General features: G+C 36.5%; 2 protein-coding genes across 4 annotated transcripts in view; one reads left to right on the forward strand and one right to left on the reverse strand.

Moving 5' to 3' along the window:
* The window catches only part of ATM (Serine/Threonine-kinase ATM-like protein), a 177,529-nt gene that overhangs the window by 134,186 nt on the left and 23,228 nt on the right, over positions 1 to 20,115 (forward strand). For all 3 annotated transcript variants that reach the window (XM_082907876.1, XM_082907878.1, XM_082907877.1), the window contains exons 44-51: positions 85 to 208; positions 2,157 to 2,297; positions 4,264 to 4,374; positions 9,371 to 9,418; positions 9,607 to 9,711; positions 10,054 to 10,140; positions 13,235 to 13,540; positions 13,738 to 13,853. In XM_082907876.1, the coding sequence (XP_082764002.1) occupies positions 85 to 208; positions 2,157 to 2,297; positions 4,264 to 4,374; positions 9,371 to 9,418; positions 9,607 to 9,711; positions 10,054 to 10,140; positions 13,235 to 13,540; positions 13,738 to 13,853 (1,038 nt within the window). The remainder of the gene's footprint in view (positions 1 to 84; positions 209 to 2,156; positions 2,298 to 4,263; positions 4,375 to 9,370; positions 9,419 to 9,606; positions 9,712 to 10,053; positions 10,141 to 13,234; positions 13,541 to 13,737; positions 13,854 to 20,115) is intronic.
* LOC114267417 (transcription factor DIVARICATA) lies at positions 18,188 to 18,857 on the reverse strand (the record flags this gene model as incomplete). Its single annotated transcript, XM_028208450.2, has 1 exon — positions 18,188 to 18,857. A coding segment is annotated over one exon (537 nt), but the record flags the coding sequence as incomplete, so codon positions are not given.

Genomic DNA, 20,115 nt, shown 5'->3' on the forward strand with positions numbered 1-20,115 from the left:
CATTGCCAGTGTATATATTCGGGGGTTTCTTAGAGTTAGTTGTATTGTTTTTAAATTTAATTCTTTAGATTATATTTCTTTCAGATTATGCCAAGATATTGTATTGCTGAAGGCTGAAGTTGCGGAGCTTTTATTGCCAAATGTTGTAGTCAATCTAGCTGGAAGGAAGAATCTGGACATTAATCCTTGCAAAATAATCTCTCTGCAGGTGTTTTACATTTTTTTTGTTCCTCAACAATTTTGGTTGATTTGTTGACTTTGTCAAACTGTTCTTAACTGTAAATGTCGTTTGCTTCACATTTCTTCCTGGCTCTTTTCTTTTCCTATTTTCAAATATTTATTTGCATCCTAATTCAGCATCATTTGTTGCAATTTAAATTGTTCCTGGTGTTAGTATCTAGGAAATAACCATAATGCAGTATACATGGTTGCTAGTCTAGAAATTTTTCATTACCTCATCCATTATAGTGCTACCATTTCTGAGTGAGAAAAGGAAATGATAGGGATTTTTGTTGTATTACTTGTGTATATGATATACGGTGAGTATAGTCTAATAGTCCAGATAATTTTAACATCATTCAATTGCTAATAATTTACATGTATTTAATATATATATATTTTTTTATATATTCATATATGTGATTCGGGCTTTTGGTTGCCTGGTGTCTTTGAATTTTTGCTCAATCCCATACGGAATTCAAATATGAGAATTGGTTGATTTGGTGCCATTTTATAATCAAAGATCCCACATGGCACAATGTCTTTATTCTTCAATTCATAGAAATGCAATCACAACCCAGAACTTTATGGGTTAATATGGATTCATTTTAGTCCTCGTACTTCTCTTTTGATTCTTCTTGTCCTAAAGGAAGTCAATGTCATCATTTATAGTGAGTCTTATTACATTAGTTAATTGAAACTGGTTGAGCTGTGCAATAACCTGGGTGACATGCCTTTTTCTTTTTAGATTTTTTTTTTCCCCCCTGCTTTGGACCTTTCTAATGTGATTACTAGTTTGATTTGATATTTTCCATTTTTGATCCTTTAGTATATATTTTCAGTTAACTGGCAACTATGAAGCACGGATACTTCAAAAAGGGTGATGTATCCGTATTGGATACTTATCGGATACCGATACTCCTCGGATACTCGCGGATACGTATCGGATACTTCTTAAAAGTATCAGATACTTCTTAATTAATTTTTTATTAATTTTGAAGTATCGGATACTTAATTTTGAAGTATCGGATACTCGAAGTTATATATTACTTATAATATTTTGTTTAGTTCTTTGATAAGAGGAATATAGTGAGAGTTAAAGTAATAGAATTTGTCAAATTGATGTATCCTTGTTGTCTCTCTCACTTCTCTCTCGCTTTTTCACTCTCTCACGTTTCTTCTCTCTGCTCTCATTCTTTTTTTGGTGTAGGCATGTAAGGATGATGTTTAATTTGCATTTGCATTTGCATTTGCTTTTGCTTTTGCTTTTAGTTTTGGATGTTTTATGAATGTTTGAGCACTTTTAGGTTAATAGGAATCCCTCTCCTTATTTATTAATTTACTTTAAGTTTTATTTTCATGCATATTACATTATTAAAATTATATAAAAAAAAATAAATTATGAATGTATCCCCGCTGTACCCGTATCGTACTTTTTCAAAATTTGACATATCGCCATATCCACATCCCCATATCACCATATTCGTATCCGTGCTTCCTAGGCTATCATTGATGACTTAAAAAAGTATATTTGCTGAAATTTTTACTTAAGAATGGTTTTTTGGCTTTAGCTAAGGTCTTGTGATATTCAATGATGAAGGGGAACAAGTTGAAGCTATTGACCTTGAAGACTCTTAGTTTTATAGGAATCTTTCTTCTTATCAAGTTGTCTTTTGCTTTAGGTTTTATTTTTATGCATACTGCATTACTAAAAATTGTTAAAATAATATTTTTTACGAACGTATCCCCGCCGTACCCGTATCATAGTTTTTCAAATTTTGTCGTATCGCCGTATCCGTATCGTATCGTATCCGTATTCCGTATCCGTATCCGTGCTTCCTAGACTGGCAATAACTGAGGGGCTTAGTTATTACAATACTTATAAGGTCCCATGTATCTTTTATTGTTGGACAAGAATTATTTTGCGGAATGTGCAGGTGCAGGAAAATATCTTGTCAGAATCCAATAAGTTGATGAAATCAATTCAGGTCATTTTGGACACACTTAACGAACTCCGACTGTGTCATGTCATTGATAGGACTTCGACTTCAGCTTCAATTAGGCGAGAAGCTTTAACGGTTAGTATGTTAGACATCATCAATATTCTTTTACATAAAGTTTTTTGAGTTGTGGCCTTAATTTCTTAATCTATTTAATGTATTGGTGGTTTAGCAATATAATACCATCCTTCCATTTGAACTAATCAGAGTGAATCACTGTTTGGCATCCTCCTAGTAACACATGACACCTATGTATTATTTGTTTAACCCACTTATCGCTACATTGTTAAAGGCTCCTTCTGGTTCTGCAAAAGAGATGGTTGAGAGAAAATACAGAAATCAATCTTATTCCATTGTGAAAAAAGCAAAGTGAAGTGACAGAAAATGGAATGTTCTGTTCTTAATTTTTCGCCCTTCCACTTCGTTCGCAAAGTTGTCCTCATATGTTAGCTAAGTGGCATAGACACAGATATGTGACATGACACAGACATGACAATAACGCATACACGTCGATTTTTAAAAAATTCAGCACACGATATGCCTGGGATATGTTAAAAATTTATTTGTTTTGTAATTTTATTATATGTGAAATATATGAAAAGTACATTTCAAGATAATGAAAAAACAACATAAGACTAATTAAAATAAAAAATTAATATATTCCATAATTAGAATCTAAAGAATGCAAAACAATGTATAGAAATACGCATGATGTATTCATGTTATAAATGTTTCAAAACATATTTAGAGTTAAATTGCATTATAAATATACACGACATTGTTACTGTGAAGATATTCACGGCTTAGGTTGTCTTCGAAGGGTTCAAGAATATCGCTAAAGTGTCCAAGAAGTGTCAGTTAAGTATCAGATATTATGCATTTACATTTTTAATTAAAACATGTTGGAGAAGTATAGGACACTTTTTTGTAGTGTCTGCAGAGTGTCACGTTACCATCACTGTTGCAACCACTGCCACCATGACTACCACCGCCTCACGACTGCCACTACCACCACCTTCAATTTGTATTATGTTTTTGGGACAATGACATAAAAAAAACCCTAAGGTTTGAGCCTTATAACAAAATAAATCCGGAATTTTTAATTTTGTCAATTTAGACCCTAATATTTTGATATCTTTTCAATTTAAATCATTTGTCTGTGTTTTTATTAAGTAAAATCAATGAAAAAAGAATATTTTAATCATTAAACTCATTGTAGGTATTCATAAAATGTCTAAAATATACTTTTCATTGAGTTTAATAACTAGAATACTTTTTCTTCTTTTTTTTCATATATTGATTTTACTTAATTGAAATAGGCAAATGGTTTAGATTGAAAACAAATCAAAATTTTAGGGTTTAAATTGACAAAATTAAAAATTCAGGATTTATTTTGTTACAAGGCTCAAACTCTGGAATTTTTTTTTTTTTGTAATTTCCCCATTTTTTTTTATTGTACCTTCTTAACGTTTTGGTCTTTTTTAATTATTATTTATAGATCCACTTAATCTAGATGCACTTAAAAAATGCAAAATTTGTGAAATGTTTTAAAAATTCAATAAATACTAAAAATACAAAAATTCAGTACATTTTTGTTTTTGTTTTTGTTTGTTTGTTTGTTTTTTTTTTTTTTTTTTTGTTGTTTGTTTTTTTTTTGGTATTGATTGAATTTTTTAAAGATTTCTTCACAAATATTTTATTTTTAAGTTGCACCTAAAGAATAAAATAAATAATTGACTAAAACGTTGAAAGGGTTCACTAAAAACAAAAAATACAGATTTAAAATTCAAAAATTGTTTTTGAAAACTCAAAACAAACATTTATATCTGCTCATGCATTCCTTTGTATCATTTTACATCAGCTTTGTTTATATGTTCAAGTTTCCATTCTTACTCACCATTTCTATTGTTGATCATGTCAATTAATTATGCTTGAGTAGCTTTAAAATATTAATGTGTCTGCATCATTATAATTTTTTGGAGATATATGGTCTCAAATACATGATAATAATTTTTCGTGTGATTATAATGCAATGGTTCAACAGCATGCTAAACCATCTAGTTATGGCTTGAAATCCCGTTCTACCTCTGCGAAGGCAAAAGATTTTACTGCTACATCGACTGCATTTGTAATGGCAACATCATTATGGGACAAGGTATGCTTTTTCATGTATATTGTAGAAATTTAATGTATAAAAAGAAATGATTGTATTATTGATTGATATTGATGTTGATGTGTTATATATATTACAAATCAGAGTGGCTCATTATATAGGAGAGGGTTTGGGTAGTAGGTGAGGAGTAGGTGAGGGTAAATTGGTGGTAGGTGTAGTAGGTGTGGTAGTAGGTGGTGGTAGGTATAGGTAAATTCTAACAGCCCCCCGCAAACTCAAGGAGGATAGAAACTAACCAACTTGAGTTTGAAGAGAGGAACAAAACAAGAAAATACATAAAAAAATAAAAAAAAAAATGATACGAGACACTGTATGGTCGTGTCAGACCGTTTGGTGAAGACACTGTATGGTGGTGTCATAACGTTGTAGAGGACACTGTATGGTGGTGTCATAACGGTGTAGAGGACACTGGATGGCGGTGTCAGACCGATGTAGAAGACAGTTTATGGGGTCATGTCGGACCGTTGTAGCAGACAGTTTATGGGGTCATGTTGGACCGATGTAGCAGGACACTGTGTGGTCGTGTCAGACCGATGTAGAAGACAGTTTATGGGGTCGTGTCGGACCGTTGTAGGAGACAGTTTACGAGGTCATGTTGGACCGTTGTAGAAACTAACCGAAATCAATGTCGGGACAGTTTACAGAGTCTTGTCGGACCCATGAAGGAGCTAACCGGAATCAATGTCGGGACAGTTTACAGAGTCTTGTCGGACCCTTAAATGAGCTAACCGGAATCAATGTTGGGACAGTTTACAGAGTCTTGTCGGACCCATAAAGGAGCTAACCGGAATCAATGTCGGGACAGTTTACAGAGTCTTGTCGGACCCCTTGTAAAAGTTGCACCCTCAAAAGGTGTGCCCAATTTTGTCAAAAGGCGTGCCATCAAAAGGCGTGCCCAATTCATCAAAAGGTGTGCCGGACATGATGGCGAGGCACGTGGGCGCCTTGGCTTGCGTGCCCGGTTGTCGGCTGGTGGCAAGAGGCGCGCGATGCGCGTGGCTGCCTTGGCTATTTAACCAAGGTTGATGCTGAGGCTGAGGCAGAGAAAAGCTGCGAAAAACCTCTGAAAAAAAAAACTTCGTTGTGCTGAGAAAGAGTCTGAAAAACTCTTCGTTGTGCTGAGAGAGAGTCTGAAAAACTCTTCGTTGTGCTGAGAGAGAGAGTCTGTAACACTCTGTTGCGAGAGATATTCTGTAACACTCTGTTGCCCAGAAAATGGCTTCGTCTTCGTCTTCCCGTGGACTGCTCACCCTCTTTCCCGACCTCAACGAGTCAACAAGAGAGAGAACTGGTGCGGTGGCACTGGAAACTCAACCAAGCGCCCCGGAGTTTGCTCCGTTGAACTTTCCGATGCGGTCGGTGGAGCAAAGAATGGCAGTGCAGTCGGATGTGGAGGCCAATCAGTATACTCTGAAGGCATGTGTGGAAAGCGTGACGGCGGTCACAAACTTGTCGAACCGGCTGCAGAGTAGGACAAATGAGGTGCAGCATTTAAACTCCCAGCTGGCTCTGCTCCAACGCATGTATAAGGATGCGCGAGCAGAGATAAGCGTGCTAAGGGCAGAAAACAAGGAGCTGAAGCGGAAGGCCACCGTGATGTTCCGATTTGGAGGGCTGCCATATGCTGCAGTGGAGGAGCAGGGAGTAGTGATCATGCCCAGTGGAGTAAAAAACACGGAGGCAACACCGGCAAGGGCCGCCCAGGACGGAGGCAAGAAGAAGAGACCGGCGGCAGAGTAGAGAAGAAAAATCCCACTGTGGGTGTGGTTGGTTTGTTTGTTTGTTTGTTTGTTTGTTTGTTTTTTTTTTTTTTTTTTTTTTTCTGTTGATGTAAAATGGTGAACGGGGTGAGCCCCGACATGAAGAAAAGGAGTTTGGTGTGCAAGTCGTCTTCGGCTGTGTTTTGTGTTGTTTTTTGTTTTTGTGTACAGAAATAATAATAGAAAAAAGATGAAAATTAAGGTGAAAGAAAAAGAAATAAAAAAAAAAGGAATAATAATAATAATAATAATAAGATGAAGATATTGGAAATCAAAACGAAAGAGTGGGTTTCTTGGCCCACGGTTTGGTAAAAATTGTTTTTTTTTTTTTTTTTTTTTGTGGTAATAAGAATAATAATAATAATAATATATGAAAGGGGAAAGCAGGTGCGCTGGTGTGGGGTTGGAAAGTGAAATAAGGAGAGAGTATGAGTGGGGTACAACATGATGAGGTTGGGTCCATGGAATGGAGAGAGAGAGAATCCACAGTTCGGGAGGCCTGATCTGATTCTGGGCGTGAAACCTCATACAGATGGGTCAGGATACGCTGTGATCTTGTAAGATGAAGTAGGTCTTCAAGCCTTCAGCAATGAGAAATGGTATACAGTTCCCAAAATTCCTCACGCTCTCTCTGTCTCTCTCTTGTGTTTCTTTATCTCTCGAGAGATCTCTCTCATCGGCCATGCGGAGAGTCAGAGCAACCGCGGCGGCCAAGGCCGCCCCGACGACGGCGGCGAAACCAGCTATGACTGCCGGAGTACCCAACGGATCTGGATCGAGAAGCCCAGCGAAGGAGATTAGGGTTCGCGGTGTGAGAAAGAGACCCTGGGGAAGAAGGCTAGGGTTTGGCTCGGGACCTTCGATTCCGCCGAGGACGCGGCACGCGCTTACGACCAATTGCCTCACTGTCTCTCGCTCCGATGATTCCGTAGGAGGAGAGAGATCGATGGCGATGCAGCAGAAGAGTTGGAGACATGGATTTTGTGGTTGTTGTTGGTAAGGACTTGAGCCTGCGGAAGCGAGGCTCGAGGTGAGACGGAAGAACAGAGTCGGAAGTGAAACCAGAGAAGACCTCCGGGTACAGGGAAGACCCGTTTGGCTCGAGCAGTGGCCGGAGAAGCTGGAGTGTGCATCAGAGGCATTCCAATTCTATACGCCGTCGCAGATTGGCTCGAGTTGACTAGATGCATGGGACGTGTTCTGGGTGCCTCGCCGGAGTTGATGATTGGTTTCCATGGTGGTCTTGAGGTTTGGGTTACATGGCAGACTGAAGATGACAGTGTGCTAATAGCCACCTGTTGAAGCTGATCAAGTGTAGTGTGATGGAAACTTGGGCTCACCACCAGATGTTCTTGATTCAGCATTGGTGAGGCTAAGGCACTTGGGAATAACCCAAGTTTCCAAGCAGCAGCTGGGGAGGAAGCACATGCAGAGTGATCAAGGTATGTGTAGAGGTCCGGCGGGCGGCCAAGGCGAGGCTGCCGCCCGCCGGTGAAGCAGAATGAATAGGTTCTTAACCTTGCTCTGATACCATGTAGAAATTTAATGTATAAAAAGAAATGATTGTATTATTGATTGATATTGATGTTGATGTGTTATATATATTACAAATCAGAGTGGCTCATTATATAGGAGAGGGTTTGGGTAGTAGGTGAGGAGTAGGTGAGGGTAAATTGGTGGTAGGTGTAGTAGGTGTGGTAGTAGGTGGTGGTAGGTATAGGTAAATTCTAACATATATTTGCTCACTATGGCTAATAAATGAATTAAATAATTATAGTTGTTCGAAATGCTTCTGATCTCTGTAATTGATGTCACCCTGTTTTAAGGATATTTGAACTTTTGGAATTTGGGAAACCTTGTAGGTTTCTTTGGTACAATGCAAATAACTGGTATAAGGAGTAAAAGAAAAGAAAACATACAATAACGAAATGCTAAGAAGTACAATACTTCTAAGGAGGTGGTATATTGATGTCATACAACTCTCATTACACATTTGCTGACATGTGTTGGACACATTTCCAAATGTCTCATACATGTCCATTGCTTAGACATGTGAAACACATTTTATGTCTGAATAAAATATCACTTATGCAATGATAAAGGAAAAACACTATAAATTTATAACTATTAATCCCTTCATTGAACTTTAAGAAATAGTGATTTGTTTCCTTTTTTCTTTTTTTTTTAAATTTTTTTTTTTATTATAAAATATTCATATATAACATATGACTTGCAATAAATGTCTAGAACTATAATTTTGTGTGTGTGTCCTGCACATGCTGTGTCCTGTAATTAGAAGAGTTCTGAACCTAGGATTTCCTGGAATCAAAGTTATGAATACCTTGTTAGATCATCAATTGCCCTAAAAGTCGTAGCTGGCCAAGAATGTATGTCAAGCTCCCAAAAGTGTAATTTTGCTACTGTTCTCTACTAATATTATCACTTCATTTAGGCACATCACATCTGAACTTTGAAATTTGAGAAACCATGAAATATTTTACATTTGTTCCTTTTCCCTCCTCTTTCAGGCTATTATTATTAATTGTGTTCCTTTTCTTCGGCTCGTTTGTGTATTATTTTTTCTTACTTGCATTATTTGACTTCTTCTCCCCTTATTTGATTGCCTTTCTTATGCTCATATTCTGTATTTAGATATGCAGAATATGAAAGTCAACCATCTATTCTACTTTATAGTTCCACCAGAATTTGGAGATCTAATGTGGCTTTCTTAGGATATGCAAACTTTATTTGATCTCCAATTCACCTTTGCTTAACTTTTTAGTATATCAAATTAATAGATACTTGAGAAATGACAGAAGTATGAACTTTCCGTAAATGTTGAAATATTTGATAAAACTGTAGTTTTTCAACTGTAACTTGTTTTATGAGACAAAGTGTAGTTTGGTATTGGAACACTGATTCAAAACCATTGACTTGTTCTGAAGCAAAATGAAGTGATTCCTCATTATTGAAAAACTCATTTCTTGTGACAAAGGTGAAATTTCACAGATGCCAATCTCCCTTTCTTTTTTTCATTTTGTGAATGATTATTTATGTTTGAGGGTGCATAAATAGCTCAAGGAATGCTCTTGAGCTCTTTTACTTGCAGAAATATGCGTATACACATTCATGTCGCATAGATTTATAAGTTGTTATTATATTGCATAAATAATGATGTTATTTTTGGTTCTTATCTGACTGCTGATGTATTGTGCAAGGTATATTGGCTTTCCATCGATTATCTTCTTGTTGCGAAGTCAGCAATTGTGAGTATTATCATATATCTCCCTCTGTCTTCTCTCTCTCTCTCTCTCTCTCTCTCTCTCTGTCAAACACACAATCTCCTCTCTCTCTCTCAAAGGAAGATAAAGTGAAAAATACATAGAGAAAAATGGCTATTCAGACAACTTATGTACATCCCAATTTGTCTAATTGTTCTGCATTTGTGTAATAGAGTTGTGGTGCTTATTTTACGGCTGTTCTCTACGTGGAGCACTGGTGTGAGGAGCATTTTAACACACTCACATTGGGGAGCCCAGATTTCTCCCATATTGATATAGTAAGTTAACAATTGAAATTGTGCCATCTTGGTTTACCTTTGTTTGAGTCACATTTGTGGTATACTCATTCCTAGATAAATAGACTTATAACAAAAAATGTACTTTTCATCATTTATTGTTGAGAAAATATCAAATCAGTGGTGATTTCAAAAAATAATTACAATTTAATGGTAAATTTTGAAATATTAATAATTAAAATTATAAACTTTTTCATGTATATGTAATTATTTTTTGAAAGGTTTTCTGAACTGTAATTTCCCTTTTATTGTTTATTCACTGTTTGAGGATGCATATAGAAATTTAACTTTTTCGCTCTTCTCATTCCCTTCTTTTGTTGCCAGCTTCCACACCACATTGAAATATTAGTCTCAGCAGTCACTCAAATCAATGAACTGGACAGCCTGTATGGGATTATCCAGTCACACAAGGTTAGTCAGTAAACTATATAATATACAGAAGTTACGATCCTTTATGTTGTAAAGTTTAGTAATGTACTTCATATTGTTGATCAAGTTGATGATTTGTGCATGGAGCAGTAATCAGATTCTGTGATTCAGATTGAATCCTGATTTAGTTTGTAAATCCCTTGGCCTGCAACTTCAAAAAAATCTATAAGGGACATGAACTTTGTTGTTTAACTGGTAATGAATAGAAGATATGGAAACTAAGCTTTTATCTTTCTATTTTCTTATTTTAATTCCTACAGATTTGCATGCAGTCTTTCTTATAATAATTTGTGAATGCCTATTACTCGTCCACTTGTCATTGCTTCTTTGTTTTTTATTCATAACTTGAATAATTTAATCTGGTTTACATCTCTTGTGATCTCTAGGTCTTATTCTATTTCAAAATCCCTTGCGTCACTGTTACTTCTTGGGTTCTTATGCTCTGGATTATGAGCTATAGATATAGCTGCTTTGTTGTCACAATAGACCTTCATAGGTGTCGGGTGAGAAAGCTTTAATTCTTCAAGAATTCTTTTAATCCACATTACTTCACAGATTCCATGGGCAACAACTCTGATACCAGGGCAGAGTGAGAGTTGGACGTTTTCACCGGAATGACAGCGGCAGGGGTTGAAGTGGTTTCGGACGTGACTTCCGACATGGTTATGACGGTTTTAGGGCTGCTGTGTTTTTTGTTGCTCTGATACCAACTTAGAAAATATGAGGAAGAAGAATTCCGAAAATATGAGGAAGAATGAATATATTTCTGTTATATTCAAAACTTCTTATCTTACAAGACCAAATGACACTCCTTATATAGGAGATATTACAAACATCATTATAACCCATTATATGCCACTTACATATTATATATTACCACTATCTACCACTATCATATTCTATACATGCCACCAACACCACTATCATATTATATACATGCCACCAACACCACTATCATATGCCACTATCTTATTATCTACCACTATCATATTCTATACATGCCACCAACACCACTATCATATTATATACAATAACACAAATTTCCAACAGCTTCTATACTCACATTTCTCTACTTTAGACACTGAGGAAAGCATATGGTCTCCTGTTGTCACTTGGATGTAGGTGAACACTTTGTTTGGGAGAGGAAGATGGTTATTTATCAGGGTCTGCACTCAGGCTTGTACGTAATCTTTGTTTAGGCCATACAGAAGTCTGTGTCCTCCTATTTTCCTTATTCAAATTTCCTGCATCATGATAATACACAGATTTGTTGTCCTGGTTAGGGTAATTATTTTTTTATCAATATGTTGGAATAGATTTATCAATATGTGTACCTTTGATTAGTTGAGGTTTGGGTTGACATGAGGAGCTTAGATGACCACTCAACAAAGCCCTCTCCCAAGTATTTAGAGTAGGCCAATAAGTATAGAGATTCTGGGCTTGTTTGGTTTGCTTTTGGGAGAGTTACTGTTGAAATTTTTTTTCAAAATTTTGTTTGGTTTGTGATTTTTCTCAAAAAATTTCCAAAATCATTTTTCTCTCTCTTACACATCAATCAATCACTTTTTCTCTTTCCTCTCTCCTTCTCAATCACTTTTTCTCTCACACACATCTACTCAATTACAATAAAATATCAAATCATCCCAAACTCCCAAATTCCAAAACTACTCTCAAAATATACAACCAAACAAATCAAAAAAATTTCTAAACTCTCTCCTCAATTTTTTATTTTTTTTTGAAAATCACTCTCTCAAAAGCAAACCAAACACACCCTCTATTTGTTTATTTATTTATTATTTTTTTAATAAGACACAATAAAATTTGGTTGAAGTTTTGGAAGTAAGCATGCACAAGGATGATATATCTGTTAACAAGAAATTGTATAATTGCACATAATGGTTCCCCCTCCCAAAGAAATAACTGAATAAAATCAAATGAAGAGTAAAACTATGAAAGAATAGCCCCAAGTCCCCTCATGGATAGTATGGTTCCCCTTACTCTTAACAAAATCACCCCTTTTGGACAAGTTGTTGGCAGCCACTTCAACCTCCCTATGCCAACCTAGTATCAGCCTCATCAAGAGTGGAAACTGTGTCCAATATTTCTTTCATAAAATGAGTGTCATTCTGAGAGGCATGTGATCAAAATCTCACTTAACCCACTAGGGGTGTGGGCAGATCAGTTTGGGCGGTTTGGGAGAAATAATCTCAACAACCAAACTGCCCTCAGCGGGTTGACAATTTCATAACCCACCACCAAGCCACATGACTAAAACCGGCGTGTTGAACAGGTTAGCAAGTTGTAAATTCTGACATATTATGTGAATAGATTCTAAAGTAATATAGAACCTTATACTATATTTATGAGCTACAAAATCAAAATAAAAGAACTGCTTGATAATATATTTGTGTTCAAGAAGTGGCAGAGAGAAGCATGGGCAATGAGGAGTGTGGAGAGTCAAAAAATGAGAATATCTATTTAGAGTTGAGGTATTTAATTTATATGTAAGTATTGGTGGGTTGAAGATTTTGAATTGCACATAACCCAACCCAACCCACATAAAATTAGTGTGGAACCCACCCAACCCAGCTCAACCCACCAACACTCTCAAACCACAGGTGGTGGAGTGGTTTGGGAAGTTTGGTGGGTTTTTTGCGCACCCTAACCCACAACGTAACTGGAATCATAGAAAAGGCCTCCAAAGCCTTTCAGAAGAGCTAAAATCTCTGCCCCATAATGACAGCTATTTTCTTACTGGCTTGGAAAGAAGAACTGTAGTTTCGGTGTAATAATTTTTGGACTCAAACATGCCCTATGTGTTTCCGCAGTTCATCTACTGACTAACCTGATTTCTCCTCCAACCATGTTAGTAGTTAGCTGAGTAACTTGTTTGATCATCTCTCACCGAGTATGATATTCGTATACAATATTACAGTATTTTGCTGCATTGTTGCAATTTGGTTTGACCATCTGAAAGATAAATACATACTGTATGCATAGATACACAATATTTTAACTGAATAAATTAAATTATCATGTTATTAATTAATTTATTTATTTCTGATGACATTTACAGTTAACCTCGCAAATCGTTACCTTTGAACACGAGGGAAATTGGAGTAAAGCTTTGGAGTATTATGATTTGCAAGTAAGGTCTGAGGCAGAGATACAAATGGACGGTACTTCCAAAAAATTATCTCCTGAACTTTCTCAACCAACAGTTAGATATTCGGAAGTCGATATAAGACAAAGGAAACCATACAAAGGGCTGATAAGATCCTTGCAGCAAATGGGCTGCACTCATGTGTTGGATCTATATTGCCAAGGTTTGACTTCTCGGAAAGGCCAGTTTGAGCATGATTTAGAATTCACTGAACTCCAGGTTAGCCTCATACAATATGCTATGTTATATACTATGCAGATAAATGCATACTTAGTGTAATGCGGTTTACAATGTTCTCTTTTGCTGTTTCTGGGAATAACTGACTAGTTATTGTATTTTTGGTTTCTGGGACTAACTGTGCTTGCTTAATGTTATGGCTGATATTACCATTGCCTATCTTGGTAACCTCTCTGCAGTATGAGGCTGCTTGGCGTGCTGGAAATTGGGATTTCTCTTTACTATACATGGGAGGCAATTCTTCGTGTTTGAGTCAAGACATGAGAAGTGATCATTTCCATGAACATTTGTACAGGTAGTTCCACTAGGTCTTGCTTTTAATAGATTGCAGTTTGACATCCAAAATCCCTGGCTCAGTTAATGTTGATTGGAACCTCCTTATCTATCAAATATATATACATATATAAATGGAAAACAAAAAAAGTAACCTAGGACTATTCATGTTTATAACTGGTTAAGCTAACTCTTTCGCTACGAGAAATGGATATTAAAATTCTAGCTTTTAAATTATGAGTAAAATGATGTTCATGATACTTACATATGTGGGAAATTTTGAAAAAATTATGAGAATTTTCACTATGCTTTGAGATTTGATTAAAGAAATCAGATGCAAAAACAAAAACTCATAACATTGCACGGTGTTGTGAAAGGCGCAAGGCGCAAGCAGTGCGCCTAAAGGGACCCAAGCGAGGCGCTTTTAATAAGTTGCGCGCCTTGGCCAGGCGTTGAAAGGCGCAAGGCGCGAGCCTAAGAGGGCTTTTTTGTTGTTGTTTATGATTCTGATCTAACGGCTTTGATTTGTGTTCGAAAGGTTCCAACCACATAGGATTATAACTCATACAAAGCAATTCAACCCAAATTAGTCGACTCAAATCCCTAATCTATCGAAGAAATCTGTGTCGTCTCTTCCTCTGGGCTTGTCTCTATCGACTTCGATTGAGGTAAGTTCTTGTTCTTCTTCTTCTGCTCCTCCTCCTCTTCTTCTTCGCTGGTTGCTGGGTATTCGATTCGACCTTTTGTTTTCTTCTTTTTCTTTTTCTTCTTCTTCCTTCGCTGGTTGCTAGGTATTTTTTTTTTCCTCCTTCCCCTTCTTCAAGTTGCTTCTTTGAGTCGCTATATATATATATATATATATTTTTTTTTTCTTCTTCTTCGCTGGTTGCTCTCTTTTTTTGTTTTTTTTTTTTTTTGCTTCTTCAACTTCGAGTCTCTCTCTCTCTCTTCTTCTTCTGCTTCTGCTTCTTTTTTGCTCTCTGATTTGTTTTCCCCCTACTTCTTCTTCTTTGCTCTTTGTTCTTCTTTTTCTTCTTCTTCTCTGTTACATGGAATAATGCAAAAATGAGAATAGCAGCAGTCTTCTTCTTCACCTTCTCTATTTTTTTTTTTTTTTTTTTGGCTTCTCTTCCATGCTTGTCTATATATATATATATATTTTTTTTTTATAATTTTTTGCAATTATATGTCTTTGTTTATTATTATTATTATTATTATTATTATTATTATTTTATTTTAAAAAAAAATGTCTTAGTACTAGTATAAATCATTAGTCTATGTTAGTTTATCTATTTTTTAGTAAGACTGTGTGCCTTGCTTCAATAAAGCCCGTGCCTCACATTGCGCCTTGTGCCTAGGCCCCAAGAGACTTTCAGTACCTTGGTGCGCTTTGAGCCTTTAAAAACACTGACATTGCAAAATGAATTCAGTCACAAGCACATTTTTTTATAAACTTCTTTTTTGCTTTTATAGAAGTGGTCAGTCATCGGTTAACATCTTTTATGGTTATTTCCAAATAGCATTAGATGAGAATGAACTGCCTGTTTGACCTAATAGAGGAGTTTATTAGTCAGTTTTACATTTTTTAAATTAGCAATTCATGTTTGACACCATAGTATTTTGTCTTTTAACTTTTCTGCTAAATGTGATTACGTATTTTCCCCTAATATTTCTTTCAATTAAAAGGGTGGTTATGACCAATGGTAAGGGCTTGCCGTTAGCGTTTGGGTTTGACTCATGAAAACCACCTCTCTAGAAATGAGGTAACATTGCATACATCTTGCCTTCCCTCGACCACGCTTTTTCGGGAACCTCATGTACTGGGTCACACTTTTTGGAGGATTTGTTTTTAATTAGCATCAACTATAATTTAAAATCTTGTAAGCAACGAGATAAACAACTACTGCCTGCCAAATAATGCGATTTTTTCATCAGCATTTCATCTTCATGTGACCTATTTTTTTGACATTTTGTTATTAGTCAATGTTTTACTACTTACTATCATGGTATGTATTGTACAACTTTTCGATAGATGTTTTCAAGATTTAAAATATGAGTTAAAGCATATGTGACTCTCTGAATGTTTGATGGATGAATATGCCAACAGATACAGCATGTGTTGCTAAGCTAATCTTCTGTTGGATCATGCTAATAGCATATCTTTGTATCTTAATAATAGAAACAATGCAAGCAGAGTGGTAGTGTTTGGGCTTAGCTTATTTTGGTAATGCTCAAACTTGATTGGACTCGCTATGCAGTTGAAGGGACCACATGCACCCTTGGCTTGCAAGTTAAGCAAGCCTTTTGGAATCAACTAGGACTCAACTTGAGGTTGGGTCAGATTCTTGAAATCTATGAAAGGACATTTTTTTTTTCATATGTTTTGATAAATGTTCTTTAGAGAATGGCCTTTTGTTATTATCATTACTCCTATATTATATATATATATATATATAGAGAGAGAGAGAGAGAGAGAGAGTTTTAATGCCTATTCCACTATTAAACTTCAATATATTAGTACCATTGATTGTAAAGTTAGTTAACAATTAGTTTAAATTACACTGACCTCTCCTAAGGTTTGGAAAAAATATAGTGAGCTCCACAGTTGTAGCATAATTAAACGGAACTCCCTTCCAACAACAGATGTATGAATAATGTTAAGTTCCGTAATTAAATTATCTTTGTACCTTCGTGTTTCCAAAAGAACACATTGTTGGAGATGCCATTGCAAGCCACCATAGGCACACAAGTGGCCATTGCATGCCACCATGAGACGAGTGCCAACCATTACCTACCTTCATCAATCACGACCACCCACCACCAGCCTAACCAAGTCACCATCATCGGCACTGCAGACATGCACAGGCAAATTGAAAGCAATCCTACTTGCCTCTTACCCCTCCAAGCCTAATCTCCTTCCCCAGCGCTTCGGATCTTGGATCTCTATTGTGAACATTTCCCATGGACGTTGTCAGATGCCTCTGTAGTCCTGCTTCTGCTCTGTATTCGACGATTTTTTTACGAAATGAATCGGCTGAACCGGCTTGATGATTTCGGCAGAGGGAGATTGATTGTCAGCAAATTTTGTGACCAGAGTTTGAGAGAGGGGAGCAGTGGAGGGTGTGAGCTTTGTGGTAGTGCGAGTAAGGGGAGAGAATTGAGAGAGAGCACTGTGGAGTGCTGTGGTATTCAAATTTATCAAGCATATATCAACTTCTTTGAAGTTGCTTAATCTTCATCTATTTATGGAACAACTATGGTATTAAGACAAATCGTTAAATAAGTGAGTACAGAGAGGGAATAGCTGGTTGGGTTGAGATAAAGGGGGAAGAAAGAGAGAGAAAGGTGATAGTTGGAAACATGGATAACAAGGGTAAAATAGATATTTTAGTGTTAAAATGCTGACATCATCATTTTTCATTTGTTTGACTAACGCTATGGAGTAAATTGTTATGGAAGTTATATTTCAAGAGAGGTTTATGTAATTATGCAAAAATTGTGGGGCTGCTTGTTTTTTTTCCAAACATAAGGGGAATTTATTGTAATCTACCCTAATAATTATTATATGTACTAGTCAAAATAATTATTATATTTACTAAGGATTCATATAAGATGTGAATTAAGTTGATCATATTAGATCTCATGCCCTTGGTCCTGGTATACACATGAGTTTTGCTCAAGCTTGTCTCATTTGACAAACAAGTTTTGAAAATAGGCTGATGTTTGGTTCTCTAACAAGCTCTTTAGTGAGACAGGCCTCAGCTGTTTTGAACAGCCTAATTCATTTGCAGCCCTTAAAGAAATGCACACTATGTTGAATTAATGTATTTTGGATGGAGCATGGGCTGAATAGCCTGTCCAGCCCAAAAGTTCTGGCCACTCATTGAGATGACTTGGACAAATAGTAGTAATAGCCATATGACTAGTCTGAGATAAATAGTAAAGGCCTGATCAATTCTTTCACTGGCTCGCGTTTTATATACTTTAAATCCAGTTATGCTTTGCTTGTTTTGACTATGTACAAGCTATTGTGTATATAATAAAATAATGTTAATTATATTATATTTTTTATTCAATAAAATTTAATTGATTGTTATTAAAATTACATTCATATCATAGGTTTGGGCTTCATTAGTATTCCTCAAGTTTGGAACTAGGGCACTCTATTGTAGGCTTGAGGTATGGGCCTTGTGCCAGGCTTGAGTTATGCAAGTGGCTTTGCATACAAACTGTTAGAATTTCTCATCTTTACCTTCACCTACTCCACTACACACTCCACTTCACCTACCTCCACTTCACCACACACTCCACTTCACCTAACCCACTATCACCTTCACTACACCTACTACCACATTTTCTTCTATATATAGATTGTATAGGAATTGTAATACATCAATCTTGTAATACATCAATCATAAACTCATCAATCAATAAATACATAAATTCTTACATGGTATCAGAGCAAGGTTAACAACTTAACCATTCTGCTTCACCGGCGGGCGGCAGTCTCGCTTTGGCCGTCCGCCGGACCTCTCCACATCTGAGCATGGCTTGCCACTTGAGTTGGTGTCTTAGACTTCACAAAATTCCTCGATATATTTCTCCAGTCTCCCTTACCATGCTTTTGCAGCCCCATCAGAAACCGCCTGTGCTCATCTTCTGTCCAAGGTACCCCTTTCTTCCTCTGCTGATCTGAGGATCGACCTGTCAACGGCCTCTTTCTAAACCCATCAAACCCGTGATTATCCACCATCTCCAATGTGACAGAGGAAGTGACGTACCCCGGAAATGGAACCCGACCGGCTTCTATGTTACTAACATCTGCTTCCAGTTCCTTGTACCACCTCATCACATCATAGACTGACTTCCCAGGAATCATGGCCGTCACTTTTAGCCACCGGTCAGGAGTTTTCTCGTCGTACATCGCTAGAGCTCTTTCAAACCTTTTGTTCTCTTCTTTAGTCCATTCTGGGCTCTTGCTTTCTTGCATCAACATATTCAAGTTCGAAAAATACAAAGCTGAACAAGAAAGTCATTGTTCTCCTCCCTCAAAAAAGCTCTCCCTTTTGAAATCTATTTTTCACCCCTGCCCATGAACACCACCGACAGAGAGCACATGCATACACATGCTCACCATTCCACCATTCCACATTTTTGAAATGAATAGTGCTGGTGGGCCCTACCACTAGCCAAAGCATCCACTCAATTTGTCTCCACTTTGCATTTTTCCCTTTTTTTTTTTATTTCTTTTGTTTTTTTTTATCATGCCATCCACCTAAGTTTGTCCCTCTCTCTCCTACGTTTGCTTTCAAATTTAATTATTATTTTTTTTTTCTTTCTTTATTTTATTGTCTCAAAAAAAAAAAAAACAAAAATATTCTATTACCAAACATCATCATCTCATTTTTTAAAACCACAACAAAGCTTCCACTGTTATTCTAAACTATAATAACACATCACCCCACTTTCCTTTTCTTTTTTTTTTTATTTTATTTTTCGTAATTAAAAAAAAAAAAAAAAAAAAAAAATTTGTCGGCTTGGTTTGTTGTGGGCAGGCTGTCATCTAAGGTCAAACCATGTGAGTTTTATATATATATTATACATACACATCATGTGTGGAGACAATGGCATGGTATTTCAAATCCTTCTTTTATTTTTTATATCAACCCACTCACAACTTCACACACTATCACTATTTTTTTAAATCATTATTTTATTTTTTTATCTTTTCTTTATTTTTTTATCTTTTCTTTTTGCACATTCCACCATCGCCCCAACATCCTCCACTCACAAATATTCTCTCTTTTCTTTATCTATTTTTTTATTCTTATTATTATTATTAAACACAAAAAAAAAAAAAAAAAAAAAAACACCATTCCACAAACTTGTCATTTCTTTCATGCCGAGGATCAACCCCGATCATAATTTTACACAAAAAAAAAAAACAACAACAACAACAACAACAACAACACCACCAACAACAAACCACAACGGCTTTGTTTTCTTTCCTGCAGACGGCCACACCCCGACATCCCTTCTCTACTCTACTGCAGGTCTCTTCTTTTTGCCTCCGTCCTGGGCAGTCCTTGCCGGTGTTGCCTCCGTGTTTCCCACTCCACTGGGCATGATCACTCCCCCATACTCCTCCATTGCCACATATGGCGGCCCTCCAAATCGGAACATCACGGTGGCCTTCCGCTTCAGCTCCTTGTTTTCTGCCCTTAGCACGCTTATCTCTGCTCGCGCATCCTTATACATGCGTTGGAGCAGAGCCAGCTGGGAGT

The sequence above is a fragment of the Camellia sinensis genome, chromosome 15 (genome assembly GCF_055761805.1).
Source record: "Camellia sinensis isolate YWXY chromosome 15, ASM5576180v1, whole genome shotgun sequence".
In the NCBI taxonomy this organism is placed as follows: domain Eukaryota; kingdom Viridiplantae; phylum Streptophyta; class Magnoliopsida; order Ericales; family Theaceae; genus Camellia; species Camellia sinensis.